The following is a 25415-nucleotide window of genomic DNA, read 5'->3' as shown; positions in this document are numbered from 1 at the left end:
TTATCTTTGATTTTTTATGTAACATGCAATCAAGGTCTTCGGATACTATAAGATGCAAGTTAATTTAGGCTATTTAACATGAACTGCGACATTTTACAGTTTCAACTTATAAACTCCTTGAGATTTTAAAGTCAGTTTAATAATATTGAAATTCAAGTTTAATCTAGTATAAAAAAGGATTTTAATTGCTTAAATTATTTCTATGAATTAATAATATGTTACTATGACTTTTTTTGTAATCGTTTTCCAAAACAAGCAAACCACTTTTTTTCTTTCTTTTTTTAATCTATTATTTGCTCCCTTCAGAATACGTAGAGAGTGTAGATTGCTTCTGGTGTTTGGATTTGTAGCTACTTCAATATCATGAGGTCCAAGTTTAAGAATAGCCTACAGTTTGTTTTTTTTACTCTATATATGCATTAATCGACTCGAAAGGGTTAATTTTATCTAAACTCTATTTAACAGCATGAACTTACAATGAGATACGTCTTCCTTCAGGTAGACTGAAAGTTTTCCTGCCTTGCTAAATGTTGGGGTCATGATCAAAGAGTTGTATTCGCCTTGTAAAATCAAACAAAGCTGGGTCAGAGCGAGTCATGCTCGCTGTGAAGCAGGAGCTCACAGAGAATTCCGCTTGTTCTTAAAGCCTGCCTCAAACGCCTATGTTCACAATTAATGATTTTTGCAAACATAATGATAAATTATCAATTGATAATTTGTTATTATGGTCTTGTGATAATCATATTGTCACGGTTGATAAAGCCGAAGGTAATTTCATTGATTCTTCCCTTGCACATCACTTGAAAATTCCTGTCCTACCTGTGTCTCTCCCCATCCTTGTCACCGCACTCAATGGCCAGGAACTGCCTCACGTCACACACCATACAGAACCCATCACACTACTCACGTCTGGAAATCATCGCGAAACCATATCCTTTTTTCTCATGGACTCCCCTGTTGCTCCCATTGTGTTAGGTCACCCCTGGTTAACCAAACATAATCCACGAGTGGAATGGGGTTCCAACAGAGTCACATTGTGGAGTGAAAGTTGTCATGAGTCTTGTCTGGTTTCTGCTTGTCCTGTTGTCCCTGTTTCTGTCTTTCAGAAGGAGAACATGGTTTTGCCAAACGTGCCTGTAGAGTATCTGGACCTGAAGGAAGTGTTCAGTAAGTCCCGTGCTGCTTCTCTTCCTCCGCATCATCCCTACGACTGTGCCATAGTTTAGTGTCTCTGCCTGAGGGGAAGTTATACTGTCTATCTATTCCTGAGAGGGAGGCCATGGAGAAATACATTTCTGATTCCTTAGCCTCTGGGTTTATCCGTCCTTCCTCTCCTTCCCAGGTCAAGACGGCCTTACAAGGGGTAACGCCTCCATCCGGTTGTCCACTGAACCGTTTATTTGTGCCGGAGGAGTTAAGGTCCGAGGTTGTCCAGTGGGGTCATTGTTCTAATGTAGCTTGTCACCCAGGGATAAGTAGAACTAATGGGTTGGTTAGACAACGATTCTGGTGGCCACGTATGGCTCGTGACGTCCGCGATTTTATTTTTGCTTGCTCAGTTTGCGCCAGTCATCTAACCGACCTCCTGATGGGCTTCTTCAACCGCTGTCTGTCCCTTTGAGACCCTGGTCCCACATCGCACTAGATTTTGTTACCGCCCTCTTGCCCTCTAATGGCATGATGGTCATTTTGACCATAGTTGACCGGTTCTCGAGGCAGAATATTTCATTCCCTTGCCCAAATTTACCAACAGCCAAAGAGACAGCGGTCACTGTCCTAGATCACGTCTTTCGGCTTCATTGCCTCCCGGTAGACGTGGTTTCTGACAGGGGATCTCAATTCATATACAAATTTTGGAAAGAGTTTTGTAAATTGCTAGGAGCATCAGTGAGCTTGTCTTCGGGTTATCATCCCCAAAGTAACGGACAGTCTGAGCGAGCCAACCAAGATTTACAGAGGACGTTGCAATGTTTGGTCTCCAAGTATCCTTCTTCCTGGAGCCAACAACTCTCTATAGTGGAGTACGCCCACAATTCATTGCCAGTGTCAGCTACGGGCCTTTCTCCGTTTCAGTGCAGTTTAGGTTACCAGCCACCAGTTTTTCCCAGTTTGGAATCTGAAGTCGCGGTCCCCTCCGCTCATGCATTTGTACAGAGGTGCCACCGCACCTGGACCAGAGCCCGCGAGACTCTGCTCCGGATGAGGGAGCACACTAAGGCCAAGGCCGATCGCTGCCAGTCAAAGCTTCCCGTTTACGTCTTGGGTCAAAAGGTGTGGCTTTCTACCAGTAACATTCCTCTGCGTTCTGTCTCTAATAAATTAGCTCCCAAATTTATTGGCCCGTTTACTATCACCAAAATCATTAGTCCGCCTCAAACTACCTCCAGCGTATAGGAGGATACACCCCTCCTTTCATGTGTCCAAAATTAAATCTGTGTTTTATGCACGTATTAATCCGCCTACTCTGGTTCCCCCACCGCCGCGTCTCATAGATGGGGAACTGAATTATTCAGTTAATCGTATTCTGGACTCGAGACGGAGGGGACGAGGGTTCCAGTGCCTGGTGGACTGGGAAGGTTACGGTCCGTAGGAGAGTTGGGTACCTGCTAGGGACAAATTGGATCACTCCCTTATTGATGAATACAATCAGCAGGTAGGCCCTTCTGGGAACTCCAAGAGGAGTTTGTGGTTAAGTCTGTGTGTTTCGCGTCTGCACTGATTAGTTCGTGGGCGTCTCCATTAATTGTCATCAGCAACAGCTGTCACTCATTACTCATTCCCTATATATTGGCTTGTCTCACGTCTTGTGTTTGTGAGCTCGTTGTTTTATGTCGCTTACCCTGTTTGTTTGGCTTCAGTGTTGTCTGCGTTGGATGTTTGTGTTTTCCCGGAACCTCATCCACTCTAAGCACACTTTTGGGGGTAGTTCTGTATAGCTTGTGGGAATCTAAATAAAGGTGTGAATTTCTTGCTCTTTCATATGGACATTATCTTATGAGGGTTTCAAACTTGCAGAGCAGGTTTAGATAGGACAAATGCTTTGTCATTTTGGTTTTAGGATACTTCAAATCTTAACAACTACCGCAATATAGTTTGTTAGTTACTATAACTTAATTTCAGAGGAAGTTTCCTTAACTAAAAAAAATGCAAAATGTTGCATTAATTTTATTTAGTTGCATCCATACAATATTTTTTTAGAGAATGAAACATAAATTCTAACAGAATGTAGCCTATTCATTACCAATATATTGAACCACCTCTTTATGCACCTCTATATTACCAAACAGGGTCCAGACACCAGTAAAGTATCTGTCTATGAACATGTTTTATAGGCTATTTAAGATTTGGGAAATACAAAAAACACCAGAGTTTTGGGGACAATATTTTGTAGACTTTCTATGATCACTGTTACACTACAATAAAGGATGCATATCACTCTGTTCCACGAGCAGTTTTGGGCTGTCTGATCACTGTCTGGTTTATCTTATACCGACCTAAAAGCAGAAACTAAAATCTGCTAGTAAGCCTGTAGTAAAGACTGTGAAGAGATGGACCAGCGAAACATAGCAGGAATTACAAGTTTGTTTTGACCTCACTGATTGGAGTGTTTTTGAAGCTGCTACCACCGATCTGGATTAACACACAGAGACTGTAACATCCTATATTTGTTTTCGTGAGGATATATGCATTCCTACCAGGACTTATTTAACCCTCTGGAGTCTAAGGGTATTTTGGGGGCCTGGAGAAGTTTTGTCATGCCCTGACATTTGTGTTTTTTCAGTTTCTTATAAATATCTAAATGGGTAAAGTCTAATCTCACTGTAATCAGCACAAACTGGGCTATAATAATATGTGAAATGCATGTATGTACATGTTTTTGAGGAAAAAAATATTATGCGTGGTTAGTGAAAAACTAATGTTAAACACTTGAAAAAGGCCATAAAACACATAAAGAACAATGGTTCCCGGGATTTTTGAGAACTGGAGCTTGTAGCCTAGAATTTTTCTTTCTAAATTATGTGTAATAATCTTGTTTACTCACTTACAGAAAACAATATATTGATTTAAATTTTCTAAGACACTTTTTGTTGGTAAAAGTCATATGCGAGTAAGCGTCAACTACCATGAATATCATTGTTATTTACACCTGAGAAGACAAAGGCCTGCATAATATGAGCTGCATAATGAGCCTCTCATTCAGCTGTGCCACTGTGAGTGAGGGGTTACAAGAAAGAATGTGAGAACAAAATAAAAGTATATAATTTTATGTTTGTAGTTTATTTACAATATATTTAATTATCCCACAACCTAATTTAATATCCACTTGGGGGAGCAGTTAAATAGTTTATTAGAAACAATCAAAGCTGACTTTCAAACAAATTGTTTGGCATCATTACTCCAGCCACACAATCCTTCAGAAATCCTTTTAACAATCTTATTTTCTACAAAAAAATAATGTTCTTAATCGACTCCAGAGGGTTAATATTCAACAATGATAAGCCATAGTTTACAGCAAAACTCAGACATCTTCATCAGGCCAAAGAGTATGCCTACGGAAATGGGGATAGAGTCTTGTACAATCAAGCCAAGAACACACTGAACAAAGAGATTAGAGCGGCTAAAAAGACCTACCCTAAAAAGTTGGAAGACCAGTTTACTTCCAATGACTCAACTTCAGTGTGGGGAGAACTGAGAGCCATCACTAACTACAAGACACACTCTACCTTTTAGTTCGGCTTTCAGCACCATCATCCCAACAGCCCTCCAGAAAAGAAAGTGACCCAGCTCTCTGTTCCTAGCTCTATCTGTCAGTGAATCACCAGCTTTCTGACAGATAGGCAACAGTTAGTGAGACTGGCGAAATTCATGTCATACAGCCGCTCCACCAACACTGGTGCCCCTCATGAATGTGTTCCCTCCCCACTGCTCTAATCACTGTACACCAACGACAGCACCTCTGTCAAGTTTCTGAGGTTTGCAGACAACACTACAGTCATTGGCCTCATCCAGGACTGTGACGAGTCTGCTTACAGACAAGAGGTTGAGCAGCTGGCTGTCTGGTGCAGTCTTAACAACCTGGAGATGAACACGCTCAAAACAGTGGAGATGATCGTGGACTTTAGGAGAAACCCCCCTGCACTACCTCCACTCACCATCATGAACAGCACTGTGGCTTCAGTTGAGTCATTCAGATTCCTGGGAACCACTATCTCTCAGGACCTGAAGTGGGACAATCACATTGACTCCATTGTGAAAAAGGCCCAAAAAAGGTTGTACTTCCTTCGCCAGCTGAGGAAGAGTAACCTTCCACAGGAGCTGCTAAAGGGGACTCAGGGGGAGGGACGGAGGGCCAGGCTAACAGAGGGGAACAGTGACAGGAAGTGAACACAAAAAACAAAACAAAAAACAACAACAAAACAGGAGATCATGGTGGATCGGGGCGTTCAGGAACCCAGGATGATGCCAACCAGGCAGGACCCCATAACCGTGTGGTCAGGGAGGAAGCCCCCCAGGGCGGAGCAGAAGACCACCATGTCCATGTGGTCGAGACCGGAGCCTTCCATGGCGGAGCAGAAAACCACGACAACCGTGTGGTTGAACCAGAGAGTTAGACTGAGACATGACGAAGCTCTGGAAGTTCCGCAGAGGCGAGTAAAGACTCTGGTAGATCAGCCGAGACGTGACGAAGCTCTGGAAGTTCCACAGAGGCGTGAAGAGACTCTGGTAATCCAGCTGAGACGAGGAGAGGCTCCAGTAGTTCCGCAGAGACATGGAAAGGCTCTGGTAATCCGATGATGTTTAGACTGGATTCCAGAAGATCAATGCTGACTTGACTCTGCTCCTGAAGATCATTGGTGGCCTGACTCTGCTCATTAAGATCATCGGTGACTTGCATTTGTTCATGGAGATCATTGGTGACTTGCACTTTTCATTGAAGATCATTGGTGACTTGCATTTGTTCATGAAGATCAATGGTGACTTGCTATTGTTCTTGAAGATTACTGGTGACTGGACTCTGTCCTTGAAGATCACCACCGGTGACTTGACTCTGTCCCTGAAGATCGCCAGTGACTTGACTCTGTCCTCTGTCATCGGTGACTAGCCCTGACTCTGGAGGGTCATCTGTGACTTGCCCTGACTCTGGAAGGTCAACGGTGACTAGCCCTTACTCTGGAGGGTCATCTGTGACTTGACTTGACTCTGGAAGGTCAATAGTGACTAACCCTGACTCTGGAGGGTCCATGAGCATCTGACTCGACTCTGGAGGGTCCACGAGCACCTAACTCGACTCTGGAGGGTCAACCGAAACCTGACTCAAGTCTGGAAAGTCAACGGGCACCTGCCTTGACTCTGGAAGGTCAACCGGAATCTGACTTGACTCTGGAGGGTCAACTGGAACCTGACTCGACTCTGGAGGGTCAACTGGAACTTGACTCGACTCTTGAGGGTCAACTGGAACCTGACTCGATTCTGTAGGGTTCACGGGAACTTGACTCAACTCTGGAAGGTCAGCTGTGGCTGTCATCCTGTGCAGAGGCGCTGGGCAAGCAGCCATCTTGGGCCATGACTCTGGACCAGCGGCCATCTTGTGCTGTGGTGCGTGGCTGACGTCCATGTTGCATCGTGACGCTGAGCTGGCGGCCATCTTGTGCTGTGGTGCCTGGCTGGCGGCCATCTTGGGCCATGACTCTGGACGGGCGGCCATCTTGGGCCATGGCTCTGGACCGGTCACCATCTTGGGCATTGGTGCTGGATTAGCGGCCATCTTGTGCTGTGGTGCTGGACTGGCGACCACCTTGTGCTGTGACGCTGAGCTGGCAGCCATCTTGGGCTGTGGCACTGGCTCAGCAGGAGTGACGTGAACACTCCTGGGAATATCTAGGATCTTGTTCAACATGGAGAAGTAATTCAAAAATGTCTCAGAGGCCATCATTGGCAGTGGCGCCACCATGGCGGACGTGAGAACGTGAGGAATGTGGTTCATGAAGTGACGGACACCGTGGAGAAGGAGGACATCTAGTGGATACCCAGGGAACACAAACCAGACACCGTGACACAAAATCAGACATCAGAAGACTACAGAGAACGGTTCGGACTGCTGAAAGGATTATTGGTGCTCCCCTGTCCACCCTTCAAGAATATATATATATATATATATATATATATATATATATATATATATATATATATATATATATATGTGTGCATTTTGCATTTTGTTGATTATAATGAGAGAACTTGAGTTTAAACATGAGGACGTTTTATTAATCAGGCCATCTTTCAGAGTTTCAATTATTTAGCTAAATCATGCAGGTTTAATTTATTCCTTTCTTGTTTTAATTAGGCCTGAATAATGGGAGCGAAATTATACCGTGCCTCACGTTTTACTAAAATAAAGAAATTATTTTTTTATAAAACACACAACAATATATTAATCAGTGTACAGACAGATATCTTTTCCCCAATAAGTTATCTGTCAAAATATAGGACAGGTAACTAATAACAAAGTAGTGTGTGACAAAAATGCATGCTGTTTTATTGAAGGAATTTTGAAATATAAATAAAAATATAGGCCTAATATGTGAGAATATTGACATTTTGCATATAATTCCATGTAGCCTAGCTCACTAAAATAGGCTACCACTTTTAATGCTCAGATGCAAAGTAAACCACCATTTCTTTAGAATAATATAACACATAATTCATATTATATAAATAATAGTGTACACCTATTAAATGTATCAAATCTAAAATATGGTGTAACACTTGTGTAGCTTAGAGAAAAATATATGCACAGGCTCATAGGCTTGACATTGATTCTGCTTGAATTGCTCGATGCGCTAGTTTGATAACTTGTGGTTAAAGTGCCACTCACCGGTCAAAAGCTGCAAATGCACTTTGCCAATGCGGCAGTGGCAGCACTCGCAGCGGCAGGACAATCCTTTTGGTTGGCCACCTACTGTACATCATGTCAGCAAAGCCAGGGCCTGCTCACATCATGCCGACAACTCAAGAGACTCTTCACAACATGGCCACCATGGAAGCCAACATGTGGCTTCATCGCAAGATGGCCACCACACAAGAGCCTCTTCGCAAAATGGTCACCCTTCTTGAGTCTCGTCACGTCTCAGCTGATCGTCCAGAGTCACATCAAGAGATGGCCACCATTTTAGAGCCTCGTCCCAGAGTCTACTTACATCAAGCCTAAATCCCCGGCCATGATGGCCGACACGCCTGATTCCTAGGCCAAGATGCGAGCCACACCTGAGATCATGGCCAAGATGGCCACCACGCTTGAGCTTCACCTTGAAACGGCCTTGGCGGTCACCATTTAGTTTTTGTTCATGTCATGACAGTTCAGGTCTGTTTCAAGTCAAGTCTTTGTTTGGATAATGTTTGGATTATTTTTGATAATTGCTCTTGGGTTCTCACTTCAACTTGCCTTCAGTGGACTAATTGTTACACAGTCAATAAATTAAGAAACCTAAGAATGCTGATCATTATCATTGACATGCCAAATTATTCAAATAGCTTTTTATATTATTACTATTTTTATTGTAAATTCCAATCTTAAGTCCAAACACTGCTTTCAGTAACATTCAGTTTCATATATAATGAAGAGTCAATATAGAGCTGTCTCACCTGCCAAGGAACTCTGAGATGATTCCCACAGAGAAGGATGAAAGCATGCCCCCGATGGAGAAGATGGCCACAGAGAGTGACCACAGAGATGTCAGAGTTTGAGGAGGGATTGGTTCTGAGTATCTTTCCCTCCATGTTGAGTTATAGTCCTGCTCAATTATCTGAGGTCAGATAGATGGAGAAACAAGAGAAAACAAGATGACATGTGAGTCATTATTACTCCCAAGAAAAACTCAGCCCCATCACATTCAAATGCTTGTTTCAGCATTGGATGATTTTATGTTTTATATATTACTTTTCACCCTCCTGACACTAAAATATTTCTAATCACATTTGAATGCACATGCCTAATATTGTTTTCTCAAGCAGAAGGAATGGCTTCAGCTGTGCTGAATCTAAGGCACAGACCAAGTCAAGTCAAGTCACTTTTATTGTCACATCACCACAGCACATGTGCCTTAGTGAGTGAAATCCTTGGAGCCTGCTCCAGAAATTGCAGAAACAATTAACATATAACCATACAGACTTCAACAGGTGAAAATGTGCAATATACACATAAATATAGTCAGTACACACAGTGTACTATTAGACATATGTACAGTTAAAACTACACATTATACACAATATGTACATACAGTTAGCACTCCACATTATACACTATACACAGAATGTACACGTTCTACATTATGTAAAAATATAAACGCATAAAAATATGCTAAGGTGCAACAGAGTGTACATGAACTGGATACAGAAATGGCATGGATGTCCATCGGATGGTATACAGTGGTAATGAGTAGGTTATTGTATTAAATGCAGTGTGCATGTATAGTCCTGTGTTGAACTGTTGGAGTTAAAGTGCAGTGTTTGACATACCATATTGTGGGAGTATGTATTAGTTCTGACTGTTCATTAGTCTGATAGCCTGAGGGAAAATGCTATCCGTCCGTCTGCTAGTGAGGGATCGGATGCTGCGGAGACATATTCCTGAGGGCAGCAGAGAGAGCAGTCTGTGGGACGGGTGGCTGGATTTACTGATGATCCTCCTTGCTTTCCTTATGCACCGCCCGATTAGGCCTATCACCGTTGTGTCATCAGTGAATTCGTAGATTTGACTGACATTGGAGCTGTGTGTGGCTGTACAGTCATGTGTGTACAGGGAGTACAGGAGTGGGCTGAGGACACAGCCCTGAGGAGCACCAATGTTGAGGGTCAGCGGGGATGAAGTGTTGTTGCCAGTTCCAAACACCTGACTTCTGCCTGTCAGGAATCCAGGATCCAGCTGCACAGAAATCTGTTTAGCCCCAGAGTATGGAGCTTCGTAACAAGTGTGGCAGGCACTATGGTGTTAAATGCTGAGCTGTAGTCCACAAACAGCATTCTGACATGGGATTTCTTATTTTCCAGGTGCGAGAGAGCAGTATGTAGGGAGAAAGTAATAGCATTGTCTGTAAAACAGTTGCTGCGATATCCAAATAGTAGCAGGTCCAATGAGGCAGGCAGCACAGAGCAGATGTAGTCTCAGACGTTTCTCATAACACTTGCTGAAGATGGGTGTGAGAGCAACAGGCCTCCACTCATTTAAGCATGTTATTTTGTTTTTCTTTGGTATGGGCACAATGGTAGATTTTTTTAAGCACGAGGGAACCACAGACAGAGAGAGGGAGAGGTTAAAAAGGTCTGTGAAAACCAGAGCATGTGAGCGAAGCGGAGCAGTGTGACGCTCCGCTATGTTTTCCGCTCTATGGACGTGCGCTCCATTCAGTCGCTCAACCGCCCAAGCAAGCGCTCCATTAATTTTCCGCTCACGCTCGCCGTAAACCAATTCTCACTCAGACGCCGCTCCTGTTTCAAAACGAAATTCTTACATTCTTCTTAATTGTATTAATTGTATTAATTAAAATCTATTAAATATATAAATCTAACCTTAGCCAACATACCTAAAATGCAAAAACTGAAAAAGTGTATTTGATTTTCGTTAACTTTATTTCCATGAAAATAGGCTAGCTGCCAGTTGTTGTGCAATAAACAGGTTCATTAAAACACAAACGCACACACACACACACAAGATGAAATATGCATAGATCTTTACAAAAAAAAATGTTTTTATTATAAAGCCTGTGAGAAGCATAAACAAGATAAAATGCACTTAAAGAATGCTTAGATTATGAACTGACATCGATGAAAGAGACACACTTTCTAGTGTCAAGTTAAAGTAGACCGTAACTGTGGGGAACTTTGGTCTATTAAAACGTATCTTGATGTTTACTGGATTTTAGAATTTACTTTAAGAAACATAAGCTTGGACAAACTGTCAGGCTTCAGGCTCATTCGTTGTGCCCGGGAAAGCAGTCCAGCGGCAGAAAACACTCGCTCAGCGCTGGAAGAACCACTGGGGATGCTGAATATTTTGCGGGCGACCTTGGCTAGTTGAGGGAGCGATCCAGCACTGGTTTTCCAAAATCCTAGTACGTCTTCCTGTGGACTTTTTCTCATTGAGCCAAGGTACTCCTCCATCTGACCTATGGCGGTGTCAGCTACACTCGAGTTACTTTCATATGAGCTGAAAATGCTTACCTTCTTTGGAACACTTCTGGCCTCTGTTACTTTGTTTACACCACTGCATTCTGCCTCCTTCACCAACATTTTGCGAATCTCTGCGAGTCGATTGCTCACTGTACTATCTCTAATAATCCATTCTGTTTTGAAACGTGGATCTAATACAGCCGCCAACACAAGGTGCTTGTCAGAATAGAATCTGTTAAAACGAGTAGAGACATTGACTGACAGTGTCTCCGCAAACGCACGAATAGGTAGGGGGAGGGTCTCAGGAAGACTGGACAAAAGCTGTTTAATTTCCATAACAGCTGGAAGAATCATGCCCAGGTTTCTGAGCTCTTTTTGCATAGCATTAGTAAGTTCTGCCAGAGGTGATAGATCTCAGTCAGGGCTTGGAGCTGAAGTATGTCATTTATGGACAGCTTACTGTTCTCAGGAATAGTCATCTTATTTTGAAATTGCGAGTCTCTTTCAAACATTTTAATTACAGATTCAATCATGCGCAGCTGACTGCTCCATCTGGTGATACATGCTTGAGTGGGACGCACACCCAGTTTATCAGTTTCCTCTGTGTTCAGGGTGCTCTTTCTGGCAGCTCTTTCAAGTTTTGCCGTACGTGTGATAACATTGCCCACATCAGCATGGCTGTTTATTGCATCCTTTAGGGCGAGTTGCAGTAAATGGATAGGGCATCGCATATGGAGATTGTTTTCGGTGATATATGTAGCGGTCACGTTCTCAATGATCTGCAAAAAAATTGGCTGGAATGGGGAAGGCTGATTATCCACTGTGTCACCTTTCTCTGGTTCCTCTTCCTCTCCCTCCTCTTCTACGGCACTTTCCTCAAACCCTGGAAGGTTGAAAGCCTTTATCATGTTACTGGCGCTGTCGGTGACAACCCTGACAACACGTCTTTGTAAATTCCAGTGTTGTAAAACACCTTCATATTTCTGAAAAATACTCTCAGCTGTGTGGTGTCCTTTAAGATGTTCACAGGACAGCAACACAGTGTGACCACTGAACACTTCATCAACGAAACTTGCCACAACACCTAGAAAGCTGTGTCCTCTTCTGTTTGTCCATATGTCTAGCGTAAGCGTCATGACAAAATGACGCATACCCTTTTGTTCACCTTTTGTCAGAGGTTCATAATCCAAGTAAACCATCTTAAAAAATGCGTCATCTAATTCTTTCTTCCGTGCATTTGACATGGAGAACTGGGGACGCTGGAGAGGAAAAAGATTATTTATCTCCTTTTGGCCTTTTGTAGTTTTTTCTGTAAAGAACAAATTTGCGTGCGTTATATTAGATTATAAATTACTGTTACCTATATCTAGCCTATTCTGTAGGTCTACCTGTTGGTTCGGGTCAGTTTTTTTTATTTAATTTGTTAATAATAATATTTTAATAGGCCTAAGTAGTGTGGCTAATAGGCCTATCTTCTGTACTATGTAGTTCTTAATTAAGTCCTATATACAGCTGTGAGTTTAGGTCTACAGTTTAACTGATATTATTTAATAACTTCGGAGCTCCGAATATAATTTGAATAAAAAATTCATTTTTACAACGTCACCAGGTTTTATTAATTTATTTAATTTTAAGCAATATTTTTTACTTATTATAATTTACTTATTTAATTTTAATAAGTAATAACGAAATATAATGATTATTTCCAAGATTTAGGCGAATGAACGAATTCGTGGCAGCTATACAGCCTTGCCTAACACTGAAATTCGTTAAATGAAATGAGTTCATCTAACTCCAACATTTTGAAAAGTTAATTCAATATATATTTATGATGTGCACTCAAACGCTAATTAGGTTAAGCAAAACTCAATCTAAATAAATTACTATAAATTATTTTAATCTATGCTATAACCTTACAGTCTAATACGTCTAAACGGCGGACCACAAAATATTTAAAAGAAAAATGGGCTTAATTCATTACTTCTAACATTATTTTTCGAGAGATCACGTTTTTATAACGGTATATTAGGCTATGTCTCATAACTAATAAAATAAATAAACGATAATATAATAAATAAATCTATTTCATGTTAAGCATACATTAATCCTTTTAAAACGAATTCAGTAATTTAATACTTAATACTTGTAGCTCACCTTTTCTGCACAATGTTTGCGTAGCACATCCTCGTGCTTTCTGGCAATGTGCCGCTTCAGATTCCAATATGAATCTTTACTAGCTTTAACAGTCTCCCCACACTCCCTCTCAGTTTCTTCTCCCTGCTCATTCTTAACTTTGATTTTTAATTTACATGTATGTGTAAGGCTTGCAACTTCGTTGAAACAATATCTGAACTCCATAACTGCTCTACTATTCTCCACCTCTACAGATTCTCGCTCAAAAAAGCAAATCACCAAAGGGCATTCTGGGTTGAGCGAGCGGCGCTGAGCGTATTGAGCGAGCAGAGCGGAACATTCAGAAAGGCGCTCTGTGCTCTTATGGAAATATTACCACTCCGCTCCCGCTCCACTCCGCTCACATGCTCTGGTGAAAACACCAGTTAGTTGGAATGCGAATGCTCGGAGCACACAGCCTGGGATGCCATCGGGACCCACAGCCTTATGGATATTTACCCATCGGAAGTTGTGAGCCTTGAAACGAGCATAAAAGTTATTAAGCTCATCCAGTAGAGAGGCGGTGATCTTCACAGTAGCTAGTTTATTCCCTTTAAAGTCTGTGATGTTATTGATGCCCTGCCACATGCTTCTTGCATCGTTGGTGTTGAATTGTTCTGAACTGTCCGAGCAGTGCACAGAGAACCCCGTAAGCTTGATTGCTGAGTCTGGAACCTTTGCAGACATCCAGGTTTATGTGAGGCAAATAATGCAGCAGTCCCTTGTTTCTCATTGGAATGAGATACGTGCCTGCAGTTCAGAGTTTGTTGTCCAGTGACTGAACGTTAGCCAGCAAAATGGTTGGGAGTGGAGGTCAGAGGGGACGATGCCTGAATCTGACAAGATATTTGGTATCTATGAATTCGTATTGTGATTATCTAAATGAGAGGGTATATTATTTGTGGATACATGTGCAACATATTGCAGCATATAGTGTTCTTAGAGAAAAAGAATCATAAGTCGTTTTATTATTTCATTCAGAAATAGGCCTAATGCCGACACAGAAAATGTTTACAAATGTTAAATAAATTGTGCACACGATTAAATAATTCGTTCCCTCACTGTAGTAAAACAAAACATTTTCAATGTTTTGAACTTTGTGTTTCATAAAATAATCATGAAGAAAAAATGCAACTTTCCATAAATGCTAAGTTTTCTTCCCCATCATTTCTAATATGGGGTGCGCTTCCCTAAAACCAACGTTGTTCAAAAAGTTCCTTCGTTACCAATAGAGTTCAGTGGAACTAACAACCGTAGCAAGCTAACTGCAGATGTGATTTACATCATGTATGTCATGAGCAGATGTACACTTTGATCTTAGCGGCAATAATGCGATTGGGTGCATGTAAATGCACTGATTTGTGATAATCAGCAATGTTTCCCGATCAGCATATCAGTATATGAAAAAGATCATGTGACACTGAACACTGAAGTAAAGTTACTGAAAAATTCCGCTTTGCCTCATAATTATTCCAATAAATATGTTTAAGTATATTCAAAAAAACAATATGAAAACTGTTATTTCTTTCTTTCTGTTTTTTTTTTTTTTGTTTTTTTTTTTCAAAAAATTGATCAAATTAATCTAGCCTTGGTGAGCAGAAGAGACTTCTCTTGAAAACCATAAAGAAAAGATTCCAGATTTTTGACTGGTTGTGAACATGCATGAGCAACATTAACAAGATGATCCTCCCTTTCAGCTCAGAGGATGTTGACAGTGCAGGCCCAGGATGAAGAGGAGGAGGAAGAACACGTTTAACAATTTTCTCATAAGCTTGCCATGTGTTATAATAAAAACAATGAACATGGCTACAATAATATGCTAAATGTTATTAAAAGATTCCAGTTTGCAAGAAGTCTGAGTGTCTGACTCTACACTAGAGGAACTCTTTTCTGAAGAAGATCAGGTGCTGAGAAGGAGCCTTGTTCTACAGCAAAACACTGCATCAAGCCTCCTGTCCTTCCCTCAGAAGAACCTGTCTTCTGCTGCTGGGGTAAGAAACACACTCTTCCTCTTCTCTATCAGCTGTCCTGCACCTAACTCTGCCTCCTCAGCACTGTCTGAAAGAGTCTTCTCCACAGTCAGTAATCAGAGATCACAGATTCTTCTGAGAAAGTCGATATGCTCATTTTCTTAAAAAGCTTTGTTTTTTCGGGTGGGACAAATAATACAGGAGAGATGCTAGAAATCTCTATATTGTTCATTTTTCATATCTTTACGCTTTATGAATGTTTTTTTTTTCTGAGAAGCTCAAGAATTATGGTTCTTTGGTAATTGCTTTATTGTTTAGGTTTATCCTCTGATAGTGAGCACAGAGCCCTGATCATGACATTCAAGAAAAAGAAAGAAATCATGTCCATGATTTACTAATTTGTTCCCTCGATGTACTAAAACGTGCACGATTACTTGTACATTTCATTGATTTGCTAAATCGTATGCACAATTTACTAATTCGTTCTCTTGATGTATAAATAGTGTACACGTTTTAGCAAATTGAGGGAATGAAATAGAAAGTCGTGCGCATGTCGTGTAATTAAAGCACATCACCACCAGACATTTATACCAGGAGCCTCATATACGACGCTCACAGTTTTACTTTGTGCAGTATCTCTGTGCAGTATCTGCTGAATTGTTTCATATCTATTTATCATGTATTTTTTGTTGCACTAAATTATGTTGTATCAATAAGTTTACTGATAATTATTTATAATTTTCACTGATAACATGATTAACCATCTCCCCATCCTTAAGACAAACATTTTCTGTTGTTCATATTGTGTAATCTATTAATTGATGTGTTTAGTTTTCTGTGCTCATAACTTAGTAACATTTTGCATGGTTAAAGAACAGGTGCAATGTTCAAAATGTTTTGGCTTCATATTTTTAGAAAGTAGTGCTGAATAAATATTGATTTGTGAATGAATGCAGTGTGTTTTTGTCTATTTTATATTAGAATTTTTTTGTATTTGTTTGCATTGCATGTATGTAATTAATGTATTAACTATGAATCCCCTATAATTAGATTACAATTAGATTTCATAAGGTTTATTTTTTGCCCCAGAGATGGATTGAGTTTATTAGTTCTTTATGTATTTCAAGGTAATGGTGAGGTGAAAATATGAATTACCAATATGATCCTGTAATGTCACGTCCTCATAACGTGCCAGTTTGGTCGTCAGGACATACTCATCACGTTCCAGCAACGTTCCACTATAACGTTGCCACGACGGATATGGGAATCACAAAGTTACGTCACTGGAACGTTATGTGGTACGTCGCTGAGACCAATATGGTATTTTATAGGAACGTCCTCATAACGTGACAGTTTGGTCGCTGGGACATACTCATCACGTTCCAGCGACGTTCCACTATAACGTTGCCACGACGGATATGGGAATCACAAAGTTACATCACTGGAACGTTATTTGGGATGTCGCTGCAACGAATATGGTTTGTTCCAGTTACGTCGTCACGACGTACCTGTGTTAGCTGGGACGTTGCTTGCCTGAGTTACAGCAACTTCCTTTTTCACTACATTAGTAGCGTGCTTTAGCACTTAGCTAAGTGTTGCTAGCATGTATTAGTATTTATCAAGTATGTTGCCAGCCTATTTACCACTTTTGACACTTTTTAATTTGTTCCTAGGAGTCCATAACAGTGTTAACATTGTCACTTCCTGTTACCAGCAGGTGGCGCTATGATTATGACTGAATTTGGTCATGGGTGTTTGTCCGGAACAGAACACCCATCACACGTGTGGAGTTTGGGGAAGATTGGACATTGCTTGCCTGAGTTACATCAACTTCCTTTTTCACTACATTATTACCATGCTTTAACACTTAGCTAAGTGTTGCTAGCATGTATTAGTATGTATCTAATATGTTGCCAGCCTATTTAACACTTGTTTACACTTTTTTATATGTTCCTAGGAGTCCATAACAGTGTTAACCTTGTCACTTCCTGTTACCAGCAGGTGGCACTATGACTATAACTGAATTTGGTCATGGGTGTTTGTTCAGAACAGAACACCTATCACACGTGTGAAGTTTGGGGAAGATCGGACATTGCTTGCCTTAGTTACAGTAACTTCCTTTTTCACTGCCTTAGTAGAATGCTTTAACACTTAGCTAAGTGTTGCTAGCATGTTTTATTATGTTTCTAGCATGTTGCCAGCCTATCTAACACTTTTTGACACTTTTTAATATGTTCCTAGGAGTCCATAACAGTGTTAACCTTGTCACTTCCTGTTACCAGCAGGTGGCACTATGACTATTACTGAATTTGTTCATGGGTGTTTGTCCGTAACAGGACACCTTTCACACGTGTGAAGTTTGGGGAGGATTGGACATTGCTTGCCTGAGTTACAGCAACTTCCTTTTCACTACATTATTAGCATGCTTTGGCACTAAGCTAAGTGTTGATAGCATGTATTAGTATGTATCTAGTATGTTGCCAGCCTATTTAACACTTGTTTACACTTTTTAATATGTTCCTAGGAGTCTGTAACAGTGTTAACCATGTCACTTCCTGTTACCAGCAGGTGGCGCTATGACTAGAATTGAATACGGGGCATATTTATGTGTTCAGGGCAGGACTCTCATCAAACTTGTTCAATTTGGGGCAGATTGGACACTGTATGCCTGAATTACAGTAACTTCCTGATTCACTGCAGTATTATGCTGCTTTAGCATTTAGCTAAGTGTTGCTAACATGTTTTAGTGTGTTTCTAGCATGCTGCCAGTGTATTTATCACTTCCTGGCACTTTTTAATATGTTGCTAGGAGTCCATAACAGTGTTACACATGACACTTCCTGTTGCCAGTAGATGGCGCTATGGCTATAACCGAATACAGGCATGTTGATGTGTATAGGACAGGACTCTTGTCAAACATGTGAAGTTTGGGGCAGATCGAACATTGCTTGCCTTAGTTACAGCAACTTCCTTTTTCACTGCATTAGTAGCATGCTTTAGCCCTTAGCTAAGTGATGCTAGCATTTTTTGTATGCTTCCAGAATGTTGCCAGCCTATTAAATACTTATTGTTGCTTTTTATTATTTTTTAAGGAGTCCATAACAGTATTAGACATGCCACTTCCTGTTGCCATTAGCTGGCGCTATGACTAGAATCGAATACGGGCATATTTATGTGTTCAGGGCAGGACTCTCATCAAACTTGTTCAATTTGGGGCAGATTGAACACTGTATGCCTGAATTACAGTAACTTCCTGATTCACTGCAGTAATATGATGCTTTAGCATTTAGCAAAGTGTTGCTAACATGTTTAAGTATGTTTCTAGCCTGCTACCAGTGTATTTATCCCTTGCTGGCACTTTTTAATATGTTGCTAGGACTCCATAACATTGTTACACGTGCTAGGAGTCCATAAGGGTGTTACACATGACACTTCATGTTGCCAGTAGATGGCGCTATGACAATAACGGAGTATGGGCATGTTGATGTGTTCAGTACAGGACTCTTGTCAAATGTTTGAAGTTTGGGGCAGATCGGACGTTGCTAGCCTGAGTTACAGCAACTTCCTTATTCAACGCATTAGTTGCATTCTTTGACACTTAGCTAAATGCTGATAGCATGTTTTATTATGTTTCTAGAATTTTGCCAGCCTATTTAACACTTTTTGACACGTTTTAATTTGTCCCTAGGAGTCCATAACAGTGTTAACTTTGACAATTCCTGTTACCAGCAGGTGGCGCTATGACTATAACTGAATTTGGTCATGGGTGTTTGTTTGGAACAAAACACCTATCACACGTGTGAAGTTTGGGGAAGATCGGACATTGCTTGCCTTAGTTACAGTAACTTCCTTTTTCACTGAATTAGTAGAATGCTTTAACACTTAGCTAAGTGTTGCTAGCATGTTTTATTATGTTTCTAGCATGTTGCCAGCCTATTTAACACTTTTTGACACTTTTTAATTTGTTCCTAGGAGTCCATAACAGTGTTAACATTGTCATTTCCTGTTACCAGCAGGTGGCACTATGACTATGACTGAATTTGGTCATGGGTGTTTGTTTGGAAAAGAACACCTATCACACAAGTAAAGTTTGGGGAAGATCGGACATTGCTTGCCTGAGTTACAGCAACTTCCTTTTTCACTACATTATTAGCATGCTTTAACACTTAGCTAAATGTTGCTAGCATGTATTAGTATGTATGTAGTATGTTGCCAGCCTATTTAACACTTTTTGACACTTTTTAATATGTTCCTAGGAGTCTGTAATAGTGTTAACCATGTCACTTCCTGTTACCAGCAGGTGGCACTATAACTATAACTGAATTTGGTCATGGGTGTTTGTTCAGAACAGAACACCTATCACACATGTAAAGTTTGGGGAAGATCGGACATTGCTTGCCTGAGTTACAGCAACTTCCTTTTTCACTACATTATTAGCATGCTTTAACACTTAGCTAAATGTTGCTAGCATGTATTAGTATGTATGTAGTATGTTGCCAGCCTATTTAACACTTTTTGACACTTTTTAATATGTTCCTAGGAGTCTGTAATAGTGTTAACCATGTCACTTCCTGTTACCAGCAGGTGGCACTATGACTATAACTGAATTTGGTCATGGGTGTTTGTTCAGAACAGAACACCTATCACACATGTAAAGTTTGGGGAAGATCGGACATTGCTTGCCTGAGTTACAGCAACTTCCTTTTTCACTGCCTTAGTAGAATGCTTTAATACTTAGCTAAGTGTTGCTAGCATGTTTTATTATGTTTCTAGCATGTTGCCAGCCTATTTAACACTTGTTGATGCTTTTTAACATGTTCCTAGGAGTCCATAACAGTGTTAACCTTGTCACTTCCTGTTACCAGCAGGTGGCGCTATGACTATAACTGAATTCGGTCATGGATGTTTTTTCAGGACAGATAACCTATCACACGTGTGAAGTTTGAGGAAGATCGGACATTGCATGCCTGAGTTACAGCAACTTCCTGTTTCACGGCGAAACATCAAATTTGTCAGGCTGCCAGGGACACACCCCTTGACAAAAACTCAAAACCTTTGCAATTTAACATCACAAAGGTCTTATGATGACCCTGACCAAATTTTAAGATAATCCGATTAAAACTGTAGAAGGAGTTCGTCAAAGTACGAGGCATGGAAATAGCAAAAACTGCACAAAAATCATACAGGAAATTCAAAATAACTTACTTTCTGTTGGGTTTTGGATTTTGTACCATTACACTTTTTTGTAGGTAATGGTGTGTTACATGTGTGTACCGATTTTCATGAATGTACGTGAAACAAAGCTCGAGGCGCACTCCGTTGAAATTTAACAGGTGGCGCTATCGAGCCATTTTGCCACACCCACTTCTGAAACCTATATCAGATGTAAATTTTCGCCAGTCCTGATGCGTGTGCAAAGTTTCGTGAGTTTTGGAGTATGTTTAGGCCCTCAAAAATGCAACTCACTACGGAGAAGAAGAAGAAGAAGAATAAACGGAGCAATTCCAATAGGGTCCTCGCACTGCAGTGCTTGGGCCCTAATTAAAGCTGCAAGCAGCGATGAACGGGCCCTCGCACCCGGGCTCACCGCAATTGTGTGGCTTTAGTAAAAAGGTGAAGGTGAGAAATATGCATTTCAAATCGTAATTACACTGTGAAGTTTGGGGAAGATCGGACATTGCTTGCCTGAGTTACAGCAACTTCCTTTTTCACTGCCTTAGTAGAATGCTTTAACACTTAGCTAAGTGTTGCTAACATGTTTTATCATGTTTCTAGCATGTTGCCAGCCTATTTAACACTTTTTGACACTTTTTATTTGTTCCTAGGATTCCATAACAGTGTTAACCTTGTCACTTCCTGTTACCAGCATAACACCTATCACATGTGTGAAGTTTGGGGAAGATCGGACATTGCTTGGCTGAGTTACAGCAACTTCCTCTTTCACGGCGAAACATCAAATTTGTCAGGCCGCCAGGGACACACCCCTTGACGAGAACTCAAAACCTTCGCAATTTAACATCACAAAGCTCTTATGATGATCCTCACCAAATTTTAAGATAATCTGATTAAAACTGTAGGAGGAGTTCATCAAAGTACGAGGCATGGAACTGGCAAAAACTGCACAAAAATCACACAGGAAATTCAAAATAACTTACTTCCTGTTGGGTTTTGGATTTTGTTCCAGGAGATTTTTTTGTAGTTAATGGTGTGTTACGTGTGTACCAATTTTCATGAATGTACGTGAAAAACAGCTCGAGGCACACTCCGTTGAGATCTAACAGGAGGCGCTATCGAGCCATTTTGCCACACCCACTTCTGAAACCATCTATCAGATGTAAATTTTCGCCAGTCCTGATGCGTGTGCAAAGTTTAGTGAGTTTTGGAGCATGTTTAGGCCCTCAAAAATGTGATTCATTTCGGAGAAGAAGAAGAAGAAGAAGAAGAAACGGAGCAATTCCAATAGGGTCCTCGCACTGCAGTGCTCTGGCCCTAATAATAATAAACGGAGCAGATACAATAGGGTCCTCACACCATCGGTGCTCGGGCCCTAACAAATGGAGCAGAAACAAGACGGTCCTCGGACCATCGGTGCTTGGGCCCTAATAAACAAAGCAGATACAAGAGGGTCCTTGCACCATCGGTGCTCTGGCCCTAACTATGTATCATTATTGTGATGGGGGCCCTGCAGTAAGTCAAAGCACTGTGGCTCAGTGAAGTCTTAATGCAGCCCTGGTGATCTGGTGTTTGTGGGCAGCATAACACCATTCCAGAAACCACAGACTGTCAACCCCTCAGCTCACCCTCAGCCCATCATCTCTGATGTGGGTTCACCATGGGTCTGCCAATCTCCTTCGGTGTCATGGCTTGAGGATCCCTTTTCTCCGCCTCCAGCCTCTGAGTCCCAGTCGTCAGCCTTTACTTCACCATGGCTCCTCCATCAATTGGCTCCTCTGTGAGCTGTTTTCAAGACTTCGGTCTGGGTCCCGGCTGGCTTTCCAGTCCTGGCTCCTACCTCTGTTTGTTCCTCCCTCCATCGTCATCACCCTGGTTATCTGCCTGCTTCTGTGCCCTTCACCACTGCCTCGTCCTCCTCCTAAACCCCCTCCCTCCTTTGTCTGTCCTGTCACAGTGCAAGATCACACCTTCCAGGATGGGGTAGTTCTGTCACCACCATGGACTTTTGGTTTTTCTTCCCTCATGTTTTCCCCAACCTAGTTTTCCCTCATGTGTTGATTAGTTCATTCTTTTCGCCTGTGTTCAGTTAATCTAGTCATTACTCCCTTGTTTGAGTTAGTATAAGTGCTCCCCGTTCTGTTCCTTATGTTGTCCAGTATTGTTTGATGTTTTTTTGCTGTGTGTTCCCTTTGCCTTCATGGATTATCAACTTCTTGGATTCGGATTGAATTGCCTTTCCTTTACAAGTTGCGTGACAATTGTATGTTCGCCGTACGAACAGATTAGTTGATGGTAATATTAATTATTCTACAGTTACTGCAAGCAGCTGTTATAAATAATTGTAATTATTTATATACATTTCCCTTTTGAGCTGTCTATAAATATAATTACATGCAATATAATATAATATAATATAAATATATTTTTTTGTTTTGTTTTTAATAAAGCTTTAAAAATATATTTATAATGTTTTTAAAATACTTATGAGTAACTGATTTAAGTATAGATGAAATATTACCTTCTGTGGAGCGTTGATGACTCCAATGTTGTAGCCAAACTGAAAGGAACCCAGTACAGCAGTGAACACTGACAGTGCAAGGGTTCCAGTTATGCTCTGCAGGACAGCAAAATGTACAATGTTTATAACTGCAATATACATTCTTGAAACAGGGATATTTTATCTGCTCACTGATATTCAAAGTATAATACTTTACAGTAAGGTCCCATTAGTTAATGTAAGTTAATGTATTAACTAATATTAACTTTCAATGAGCAATACATGTTACAGTATTTATTAATTTATTAAAATTGTTACAGTAGTCAACATTAGCTCAGGCCCATTAAATATTAATAGACAACTTTTAATTTTAAAGTAAGTAAAGTAAAGTAAAGTTCATGTTAACTAATGTAATTAACTATTGTGAACAAATGGAACTATTCAGATATAATCAAATAACAAAATAAAAGTTACAAATCTGTAATGTAAAGTTACAAAAAAGGTTAAAAAAAAAAATGTTAATCCAAATCTTTAACTAAGGTTTAAAAAGTTATTACAGCAATACTGTCATACCTGTATTACAGCAATACGGTGACTGTCAGACCTATCTGTCTATAGTTTTAAATATGCATTTTATATTTCAAATATTGTAATTCTATATTTATAAATTGGGATATATATATATACCATGACAAATATATGGTTTTATAGTATGTTATACTTCTTATGAATGACAAAACATTAAAAATTAGGTCTTTAAACATGCTGGAATAGTAACAATATTGGTTGCCCATTAGTGGTCTCTCGGTGTCATGATTACTGTCATCACACCACAAAGTGTGGTACAGAGTACTGGTATTCAGCTAGTTACACTTTATCATTTAAAGTCTACTTTGTGACTGCAATGCTTTTACTAAGTACCTCCAGGTCATTTAAAAGCAAAGATTTGACCTTGAAACATGTGACCATTTACATACTTCCTCCAAATGCAAAGTTGACTTTGACTTTGCCATCTAATACTCTCACTCTCAATGTATTTTGTTTAAAGCGGTATATAAATAAAGGTGACTTGACTTGACTTAACTGGATCGCCATATCCCAAAACAATTTTATCATCTTACCAGAACTGACAGAAGCTGCACATCTGAATTTGAGTCTAATATTTCATCAGTCACATTCTCATAATGTATTACTTTAGGTTTTCAAAATAAAATAAAATTGCAGCCATTAATGCAAACATAAACATATTATTGTTTTAATTGCAAGCAACTAGAAATTGAGTTTAAAATGTTTATATTTTAAAGATTCAAGTTAAACAGTCATTAGAGTGTTTCACAGATCATATTATCTAACATACTACATTGTCATTACCTCCCCTCCCAACTGCTGAAACCCAGCCGGCATGATGCTGAGTGTGCGAGACTCAAAGTTTTGGTCCTATCTCGGAAGTTTACTCCAACCAGTATTACTCCAAAGCACTGATCTGTGAATTTAATTTGTCCTTTTGAACATGCGCATAGACAAGTGCTAGATAAAAAAAAAAAGTATAGAACATGGATCTAGGCTAAAGTGTTACTCCAGTGTCTATAATTTCCTCAGTGACACATGAGGTTTTAAGAGGAGGGCATGGGGAAACATGCTCACACACTATCCCCTGCATGTATTTTTGAAGTTTGGGCCAAGGCAGAGGGGAGGGGTTTAGATCTACATGAAAAGTGTAGCAACAGTGACTGGACTTTCCATTAGCTCCAGTCCTACAAGGTTGGTTTATCAACACACAAATTGTCTTGACCTTATGTGTCATTGCGTAAAAGAGTAAGGGGCATGGCTTGCATTAAGTTTGCTTTATTTCAGTTTAATAAGCTTTTGTCTTTGCACAGACCTAAAGAGACAGAAAAAGAGTGGTGGGCACATTACATTTAGCATAGAACTTGAGACTAATTACTAAAAATGTAAATATGAACAAACTGTTAGACATTATGTATATCCTCACTTACAAGCTGAAAGTATTATTTGAATGTATGGTTTGAGATCAGAGATTCACTTTGTTGGTTCAGCTTCTACCACACGATTAGTTGGGTCAAGAGAGTCCAAATGCCCAGCCTGATGGTTTAGAACTCAACAGCATGGGCCAAGAGTGGTTGACTGGACTGAACTAGTCTCTATTGTCAAGCTTTTCATAGCTTAAAAATCCCTTACTATTTTGGAACACATGCCTAAGAGGTCACAAACTCTGCCTATAACCCCCTCCACACAAACTCATTCCCATGTCACATGAAAAGAATCCTCCCGAGGAAACAGGTGTTACTCAATTGTGGACTGTACCACTTATATCTTGAGGTGTGCAGGGTCTTTTTTGGAGTTGAAATTTATGAGGCTGGGGGTTAGAGTCTTGACAACAAAACAATACGACTGATGCAATTTACTCAATTTAA

General features: G+C 40.4%; 1 protein-coding gene across 1 annotated transcript in view; it reads right to left on the bottom strand.

Moving 5' to 3' along the window:
- Window positions 1-24607, bottom strand: part of LOC128017690 (solute carrier family 2, facilitated glucose transporter member 4) — an 83696-nt gene extending 59089 nt beyond the window's left edge. Inside the window, exons 1-3 of the mRNA XM_052603137.1 lie at window positions 24352-24607; window positions 23002-23097; window positions 8644-8804 (exon numbers count right to left, since the gene is read on the bottom strand). Coding sequence (XP_052459097.1) covers window positions 8644-8804; window positions 23002-23097; window positions 24352-24384 — 290 coding nt within the window. The 5' untranslated portion in view covers window positions 24385-24607. The remainder of the gene's footprint in view (window positions 1-8643; window positions 8805-23001; window positions 23098-24351) is intronic.
- Window positions 24608-25415: the final 808 nt, after the last annotated feature.

The sequence above is a fragment of the Carassius gibelio genome, chromosome A7 (assembly GCF_023724105.1).
Source record: "Carassius gibelio isolate Cgi1373 ecotype wild population from Czech Republic chromosome A7, carGib1.2-hapl.c, whole genome shotgun sequence".
Classification (NCBI taxonomy): domain Eukaryota; kingdom Metazoa; phylum Chordata; class Actinopteri; order Cypriniformes; family Cyprinidae; genus Carassius; species Carassius gibelio.
Note: the sequence above shows the minus strand (reverse complement) of the source record. Positions and strands in the feature narration are given on the sequence as shown.